The sequence below is a fragment of the Ailuropoda melanoleuca genome, chromosome 11 (assembly GCF_002007445.2).
Source record: "Ailuropoda melanoleuca isolate Jingjing chromosome 11, ASM200744v2, whole genome shotgun sequence".
Lineage (NCBI taxonomy): Eukaryota > Metazoa > Chordata > Mammalia > Carnivora > Ursidae > Ailuropoda > Ailuropoda melanoleuca.
In genome coordinates this window covers 55043382-55052953 of record NC_048228.1, presented here as the reverse complement: position 1 = coordinate 55052953, position 9572 = coordinate 55043382, and the positions used below count along the sequence as shown (strand labels likewise).

The window sequence follows — 9572 nt, the reverse complement described above, 5'->3', positions numbered from 1 at the left end:
GCGCTCGCTCCTGGAGCTCCCGTTCTAAGTCTGTTGTCTCGCGGGTGCAGTCCGCGAGTACGCCTGCTCCCCCGTGCAGGTGGCCCGCCAGCCGCCAGCCGCCCCGAGGGCACTCCTGGAGCTCCCGTTCTCAGTCTGCTGTCTCAAGCGTGCGGGTCCGCGGTCCGTCCGCTCCCCGTGCAGGTGGCTACAGCTTCCCGGCGCCCTGACACGGCTGCTCCCTCCCCCTTCTGTTTAGCTTCCGATATCTGTGCGCGGTTTCACGGCTCCCCGCTTCGTACCTCGATACTCAGCGCTGGAGATGTTCATTTGTAGAGATCCAGATGTATCTTCCTGCGTCTCAGGCTGATTCCGTGGATGTTCCTGCTGGTCTGGTACCTATCCAGCTCAACTCAGGGGACCGGCTGAAAAAGGGGTCCCCTTCTCCTCCGCCATCTTAACCTCCTCCCCCTGCGAAGTTTACTTTCTAACTTCTTAATTTGGTTTCTGGCATTATCCATTTTCAATTTGTTACCTCTTTGAATTTTTTATGTTAACCATATGCTTGTTATTAGGTTACTCTTTTTTGTAAAAAGCAGACTATTTTTCTCTCATTGCACCGTCCCATGGAATCTCACCAAAGATCAGAAACAGAGTTTTTAGAGTTTTACCTTCAAATAGGTACTCTCCTGCCTGCTTCTTTACTATTCATATGGAATGTTCTAGAGTTCTAAACTTACTGATTTCCTATCTGAGCGAACAGAACTTTTTTTTCAGAAGTGTGATATGCATAGAGTAATTCATAGTCCCCATTTTGATCTAATTTTCTTTTAATATCTGAGTTCTAGCTCTTCTGTGTATAATTTATCTCTGACCTTTGGACAAATCTGTCTAGCTCCTATCTGTATAAGCCCTGATTTCAACTCACGATATCAGGGGATTCTCCCACTTTGGTGTTTTGGTAGATATGTAGGTGATAGGTAGACAGGCAGGTGATTGTCCTTGATTGGCATTCAGACAGTGATAGCGAGAAATGTTTCACAGATGCTATCTGGTATAATCTAGCTAAGATTAATCTTAATTATAGCCTACTTAATAAACACATTGCTTAGAAATAGTTATCCTTTGATCTAAAGTCAACAAAAGTCTTTTTTCTAACATTAAAATATATAATTGGAGGGCAGGGAGAACAACTTGAAATCAGAAAACACTTTCACATTAATCATTCTTTTTATATACTTCAGATTTCTACTTACTACCTCTTTCCTCTTGGACACCAGAAAGAACACTTGGATATTCTGGAAGAAGCTTATATTTTCCCAAATCAGTTTCTGGAAACTGGAAAAAATGTGTTACTTTCAAATTCTGCATGATCCTTGTCACAAATAGTTTGAGATGGCTTGGCTTTTTCGTGGCTTCCTTATAAACAAAACTGCCTCCCACTATCCAAACCTTGTCCACTTTCTTTGTTAATTCTGGTTTAATCAGTTTTAAGGCACCATCCAGACTTTTGGTTAGGAAATGAGCTCCTTGCAGAGGTTCCTTGAGTTCTCTAAGAACTAAATTAATTCTGTCCTTTAAAGGTCGATTCTTCTAGGGAGGAGAGAATCATGTCTTCCTATGCATAATCACAAAATCTATTTACCTTTTGGTCATTCTTGGGAAATACCTGACTTCATTCCTGGATGGGAGCCAGGGTAGGTTTCTGTTCTTGCCTATGCCCATGTTCTGGGACAGGGTTTAGCAGATGAACTGTGACAGCAGCAGTGAACACCTTTGAGCTTGCTTGTGATACTGGGGTTCCTGGCTGAGCTTGGTGCAAAATTGAGCAGATATGTTCTTCTGTCACCAAACGTTTCTGGGTTGTTGTGGGAGACAGGTTGGATGCATAGATTGGGGCCAAAGTGACATGAAAGGACCCTGAGAGTTGACTATCTAGCCAGGTAGGTATCATTGGAGAGGTGTCCTCTCACACACACATCTTTCATTGGTGGACAGTGGCTGCTCTGAGGTCAAGTTCAGTCTCAGCAGGAATGGATGTGATGATGTGTAAGTGGTGTATGCTGTGGGTGCTGTTGGTGGGAGTGGGTATGGCAGCATTCCTGCCACATATTTGCCTTCTTATCAGCACTGGGGATTTGGAGCACTGGGTCTCCCCAGCCATTGCAGACTATGACATTGTCACCCTGCAGGTGAATGCTGGTCAGAGATAACCACACTTATGTAGGGCCCCCCAGGAAATTCTACAGCTACTCCGGGGAAAAAAAAAACCCGAACCCCCAAAACACATTCTAACCAGAGGGCAGAATAAAAAAAGAAAAAAATCAAGGCAGATTAGAGGCATTAACTTGGCTTTGATCTACAGGCCTTCTGTTCTGACAAAGGTGATTGGATTAATTTGACAGTTTTTCTCTCTCTCCCTCATTTCCTGCCTCCCTGTCACCCTCTCTCATTTTTCTCCAGGTTCTCTTTTATGATGAAACTAGGTTAGTTATTACTTAGAATCATAATCTATTCATCTGTAATGTAAGTTGATTTTCTGATGTTTTCTCCCCCCAGGTATTAAAGTGACACTAAAGAGGTATCATTATTTTCCCCTGTTCTTTTATTGGCTCTTTCCCAGAAAGGTACACCTTTATGTTCTCATTACCAAAGCTACTGAGTTCATTGAAGTAACATATGCAGAACTTTGGGCTTTTTTCTTTCCTACCTATGTATTTTCAACATACAGGGGCTCTCAGGGCCAATATCTGTGAGTGCTTTCTTTCTTAGAAGCTAGGCAGGTTTTGCTAGTAAGGGCTGGCAGTTTTTAAACTATTTAACCCTTGTATTTTAGCTATAATAATTGATCATCAGCACCCTATTTTTCAGTGAGGAACTTGAGACACAGAGAGGTTAATTAACTTGTCTCAGGTTACACAGCATATAAGTAGCAGAGTTTGAATTCAAACCTAGGCAATTTGTTTCCAGAGTTCTATATGCTTAATTTCAGTGCAATGCTGTGTCTTCTATTTAGCTCATTTCCCTTTTGATCAAAATTTATGGGGGGGAGGATGAATTCCTGATGTCCTTCATTAGGGAGACTCTACTCTGCATATCTTTGTGTTAAGAATGACGTAAGAAATTGGGAAGGGTATTTGCTGGCTACAGAGGGTGCCCCTCCCACAGGTCTATATTTACTGTATAATTACTGTGGCCTCTTGCTTCTAATTCCTGGGGAAGCTTAGGGGAGCAACTGAAGAAGGACACTTACTAGCGTATCAAGCTATTTTTTGACACAGGATTTTGGAACTTTATCCCCAAGGGGTTGTTACACTCATTACTCAGAAGCTGTATTTAATATGCATAAGACAACTTATACACGAGACGCAGAGAGTAAGAACTGGGGGTAATGTCACAGCCTTCTTCCATTGTATTATGTGGAAGCCACAACTGCATCTCTGCTAAGCAGTGAGTTGTGCTTTCCTCACTGGAGGATGCGGGATCTCAGAGTAATGCTCCACGGATCAGAGCTGAGCAGAGATGTGTTCTGCGGCTCTGTAAGAGAATCTCTTTTCTAAGGAGGGGAACGGTTTAGTCATCTCTGTTAGAGGTGGGGACTAACTCATATCATGTTTTTAGAAATGGACAAAAAATTGATTCTCTAAATGTAGACTTTTCCCTTCTAAAAGCTTGTTCTACCTCAGGGAGCGTTGATGTTGATGAAAAGTCCATCAAATCTGTGACTGTCAGTTTCAGAGCCACTCTGATAAATAACCACATTTTAAGTAGTATGAACTTAAGTCTTAGCCAGATTCCAAAATCTGTCCTTCATTTCTTACTTTCCCTTCATTTCTTTCACAACTTCCATGATTCTCTAAAGTAATGACACTTTCCATTTCTTGATTGGAAAGGCATTGCAAGTGTTCTTACACAAAGGTTCTGGAACTTTAGGTTTTTTTTCCTCCCAGAGATGTTAAGAAATTTCCAAGTCATTTTTTTCCTAATTACAGAAATTAAACATCCTGTATCCTATATTAATATATATTCAATTACCTTATTTGAATGTTCTGTCAACACAGAACAGTTTACAGATATTTTTTTGGTTTATGTACTAATTTATTCATTTAATCAATTAATTGTTCACTAACCAAATAACTGGTTAATGTTTGTTGCCCCTGCTAGCATGTACACTTGATAAGAACAAGGATCTTTGTGTCAAGTTTTTTGCTTTATCTTCGGAGCCTGAAACAAAGCCTATTTAGGGCAAAGAAAGTATTCAATAAATATTGCTGAATGAATGCATGGATAAATTGTGCACACTGTAGAATGGATAGAAAAATGAAAGGAAGAACATAGAGCCCTAGAAATTAACCGTATAACATTTAAAGGATGTATATATAGGCAGTCTTTGCTTTGCATGGGCAAGGCCATAAATATGACTATTCAAGATGAAGTTATATAAGACAATCCTAATAATCAATAGGAGAAGTCACTATTTTTCTTTGACCTTTAAAAAATTTTGCCAAATCACTAAAATCTTGCTGTCAGTTATAAAGGTATAGGGAAATGAAAAAAATAGTAAAATAATATTTAGTACACTCTAATTTAAAATGTCAGAAATACTGAGATTGAAGTGTCTTATTTCTTTGTGAAATCTTGTCATCAGTGGGTTGAATAATGCTTGCCTTCTTTCTGTTGTACAACTTATGAAATGGAGCAAGTATCTTTCCTATGCCCCGATGAATTGCATACTCCTCTCTAAGTTTGGATCACCTTCCAACATTTTCTCCTTTGTGCTTTCCATGTCAAGAAATGTCTCTGAGAGTTCCTTTAATGTGAAATGCTTTTTTTTCTTCCTCCTCCTCCTTCTCCTCCTCTTCTTCCTCTTCCTCTTCCTCTTCTTCCTCTTCCTCCTCTTCCTCCTCTTCTTTTTTTGCCAGCATCACTTCCTCTGGAACATCTTTATCATTGTGGTCCAATTGTTTTCCCTATTTATGTCGCTTGCCTTCACTGTATACTTTTTGACTGTTGTCTAGATTCTCTTGCATGGTGAATGGCAGCATTGTCAATATCCCCATGAGCAGCTCTGTCTTCGATAACTCCGTTTACATTAGACATGGATTTCATTTCCACCATATCACTTTTTGTTTCTGTACTCTACTTTCATCTCTGTTGGCCACTCTCCTCTTTTGACACAAAGGCAACATGGGTACACACTTTGCTGTCTGTCCATGAACTGGGTAACAAATGCTCAGTGACCAATCACTGACAGACTTTGCAAGAAGCATTATGATTGGTCACTGATCATGATGCATCTATGTTATTAACATAGTAATTTATGGACTGAAGAGCTAGCAGTGAAGTTTGTACTTTATGCAATTACTCACAGTTAATATACTATGCTAACTGAAATTTCAACTATGTTATTGGGGGACAGGTGTTCTTTAAATGGCAGTAACTGAAATTCACACACCTCGGAACCATGCATAGTGAAGGTTTCCCTCAATTCCAGACTTTATTTTGTGGATATATGTGTATTCTTTCTTTACTAATGTGGGATCACGTTATTCATATGATTTTGCAATTTTATTTTTCATTTAGCATTGTATATATAAAAAATGATAATCTCGACTTCATGTTTTATAACCACATGGTGATTTACTGAATAGTTCTAGTGTAGTTTATTTAATCAGTCCTGGACATTTAGGCTTCTTGTTTTTGTCAATTATAAACAGTATTGCAGTAGTCACCTCTCTCTTTGAGCTAACAACTCTGATTTCTTTGAAATGATTGTCTTTCTAGTGGTAGAATTACTGGCTCACATGATATATACACTTTTAAAACATTTCCATACTTCCCTTCAGAGAGAGGTTCCTATTTAGGCTTCTATCAGTGACATAAATTGAGAGGTGCTGGTGCATGTGTCCTAAATCTCTGGCAACATTGGGATTATCATTTTTTTTACATTTTTGCTATTTTCATAGGTAAAACATGTATTTTATTTTAATAATTAGTTTTGATTACTAGTTAGGTTGACTATTTTTCATGGCTTTGTTCGTAGTATTTTTTGATCTGTGGAATTTTGTATTGTCCTGTATTATAGTAGTTTTCAGATGGTAGGAATATTCTTGTTTTATTAGGTCGAGTACACGTATTTCTACAATTTGTGTGTGTGTATATGTGTATATATATACATATACATATATACATATATATGTATATACATATGCCTATATACATATATATACACACACACATATGTATGTGTATATATTATACACATATATCTATGTACCTGGACTACATTCACATGTATATACCATTCTCAGTTTTGCCCTGGGATTATAAAGAGTATCTTTGGGCCTTAGTTTTGTAATATGATCATCAGTTTGCAAATCCTTTCCTTTTCTTTAAAAAAAAGGGGGGGGGGATAACCCGCAACCCGAAGGTAGTTCTAGTTAATTTTTCATTACATGATTTTCAGGAGATAGGGTCAAAAGGAGCTAGTAGGGAATTCAATTATGTGCTTCAGTGTGTCAGAAAAAATTTTTTTTCCTCAGGTGTACAATATTTTACTTGCGCTTGTTTTTCAAGTGCATTGAAGTGTGACTAAACATTTTTGGGTACTGCCCTTATGTAAAGAAGAGGCCCCGTCTTGTTAAACATTCCTTCATCAACTTTGCACTGAGCCAGTTGCAGGCAGCGAGGATCCTGTGAGGGCACGAGCTTTAGGCATTGGACAGAGGGAAGGTGGGTGGGGGCAAGGTCCTGGGGGAACTCAGGATTGGGGCGCTCTGTTGCCCCCCCCACTGCTATAGAAAAGCTGATTGGCTCAGGCTGGCTTCTGTCTAATAATTTTGGATGGGTCATAAGTGAGGAAAGAGGGAGGGTCATGCTGTTGGACCTCAGCTCATCTGAGGGCCAAAGGTTCTTCGTCACACACCACACAGAACTGGAGTCCTGTCCTGGAGAGTGGTGGCGAACTGAGATACAGCTTAGGCCTGAAGGAACAGAGAAGGGCTTTGAGTTTTTTTCGTGTGTAGGTTGGGGATAAAGGAGGCTCAGCAAGGAGGATGTCCACGGAAAACATGGCAGGGAAGCCCAACACCTTTGGGGACAGAGGAAGAGCTCGAAGTTATACTTTCCTCAGGGTTGTCCAGCCAGTGTTTAACCACAGTATTTTCACTTCCGCAGTCTCTCCTGCCGCAGAACGTATCCGATTCATCTTGGGCGAGGAGGATGACAGCCCAGCACCCCCTCAGCTCTTCACTGAACTGGATGAGCTGCTGGCCGTGGATGGGCAGGAGATGGAATGGAAGGAGACGGCTAGGTGAGGCATGGCTGGCTGTGCAGTGCTGACCTGGGCAAGCAAGTGCGGGGCAAGATCACTGTCTGTGAGCACCTTTCTCTCACCTTCACACTTTGAGTACCCAAGGAGCATCATGTTGGCTGGGTTAAGGAATAAAAGGATTCTTTTTCTTCTCTTTCTTATTGATATGGATGCAGGACACCCTTTATTTCACTGTTGGAGCATTGTTACATTGATTCACATTATAATTTTAACTTTTATAAAGAATTAGAAGTCTCCATACATATGGTAATTAATAGTAAAATATCTTCAGGAGATAAACTCGGGCACCCAAACATGATAGCCTAGAGATGTGTGTCTGCAGTCTCCACATGCCATGGTGTCTTGTGAAATCACATCTGATTTCTTATCCATTCCCAGTTAGGAGGGAGGTGGCAAAGACAGTGTTTGCCCGCAGACTCACCATTATTCCAAGGAAAAACCTGTCATCTTTTAAGTACCCACAAAAGCAAGTAGAAGGTTCAGTTGAATTTGGAATTTAGAGAACTGAGTTCAATTTCAGAGTCCGTCACCTGTTAGCTGCACAGCACTCAGTGTCTCAGAACTTTATTTCCTCTTCAATAAAAAGTGGATAATAGTTGCTACTACATATATATGTATGCAATATAAGGTATTTAATATGTATTTATGTATTATTTAATATTTGTCTAATTATATCACAGATATTTATATACATGCCTATGTGTGTGTGTGTGTGTGTGTGTGTGTGTATGGAAATACCTTGTAAATTGTTAAGCACTGCAGAAATATCTAAGGTTTGTTCATCTCATGATAACAGAGCTTTTCTTTCTACACATAGATTAAGTTATATACTCCATGCTCTATCTTCTAGGGCATAGAACAATTATGTAATATAAGGAATTTGATATAATGCAGTTACTGGTCTCTCATTGTCATAATTGCATGGAGAGTCAATATATTTCCCTTTCAGAAGCAAAATAATCTTAAGATACACCTTTTATAGTCTGCAGTTTAATTCAGAGCAAATTCAGCCAGCTTTTTTTGAATGCATAGTTTATATCAGGCACTAATGAAGTACTGGGAATGAAGAAGTGAGCAGAAGAAGCTCACACACAGATTATTGCATCTTCCTCAAGTTTCAAGTGTGTTCAGTATAATATCTTTACAATCTGAGGAATGAGGCAAATCAAATCCTTATTGTAGCTTTGGGTTTAAAAAAAACAAAATAAGTGAAAACCTTCTTCTGTGAATTAGATGGAAAAGAGACTTATGGCTGTTGTTCTGCTTCTAGTTAGGTCATTCTAGAGTCAGAAGGAAATATATATATATTTTATTATCTATGATTAGTAGAAGTTGATGAGATATAAAGAATCAATAACTCAATAGTCTTTCCTTGTCTGGATGAGGTTCTTTTGAGAATTAAAGGAAGAACTTTTATTTTCTGGGGCATATATATATTTTTTTCTTTTTCTTTTTTTTAAGTTTCTTTATTTTTAGTAAGCTCTACACCCAATATAGGGCTTGAACTCATAACCCTGAGATCAGGAGTCACATGCTCTTCCAACCGAGCTAGCCAGGTGCTCCATTTCTGGGGCATATTTTAAAAGCTTCATGCATCATATCATTTATAATCAAGTGTTCATCAAGTTAATTGGGTTTTTTGGTAATTTTTGTATAGTTACTGAGACTTATGCTCTGTAGGTTTATGGATTTATTATCATTACTGCAATACTAAGTACTATTGAATGTCTTTAGCCATTTAAGATTTTTAATAATAGAGAAGCTTCATAAATTAATTCATTTGATAATAATAGAGAAGCTTTTATTTCTCACCAAGAATTTCTAGGTAGTTTGGCCTTGTGGAAACATCAACTTTAAAAGAAAGTTCAGTAGAAAAGAAAGTTTAGTAGAATCCATGGATAATTTCATATCTTCCATAACTTAAACTGTGCCCAGAAGAAAAATCATTACATTCTACTCCTGGCCCTCCCAGTAGCATTAAGGAAAGAGACCTAATCTTAAATATGTTATTTTCCATTTGCGAGGTAACTCTTTCTAATATTCAGACACTGATAGTGAGTGTGCTAGTTTTAACTCTTCTGTTAATATTTTCTCCTTCTTATTAAAAAGCCATCTGTAACACATTTCTGCTTTTCCACTTCTGTTGCTCCCTCTTGAAGCTCTTCATTCTTGTCTTTTCAGGACCTCTTTCCACGATACAATAATTCTCTCTCATTCCCTTCTCTTAGCCCTGATAACCTGCATATTAAAGGTCCTACAT

At 38.9% G+C, this 9572-nt stretch overlaps 1 protein-coding gene and 1 pseudogene across 3 annotated transcripts in view; one reads left to right on the top strand and one right to left on the bottom strand.

Annotated features, from left to right (window-relative positions):
- SLC4A4 (solute carrier family 4 member 4) overlaps window positions 1–9572 on the top strand; it is a 299158-nt gene that overhangs the window by 80933 nt on the left and 208653 nt on the right. For all 3 annotated transcript variants that reach the window (XM_019799962.2, XM_019799963.2, XM_019799961.2), the window contains exon 4: window positions 7156–7291. In XM_019799962.2, coding sequence (XP_019655521.1) covers window positions 7156–7291 — 136 coding nt within the window. The remainder of the gene's footprint in view (window positions 1–7155; window positions 7292–9572) is intronic.
- LOC105237766 lies at window positions 1198–5097 on the bottom strand (annotated as a pseudogene).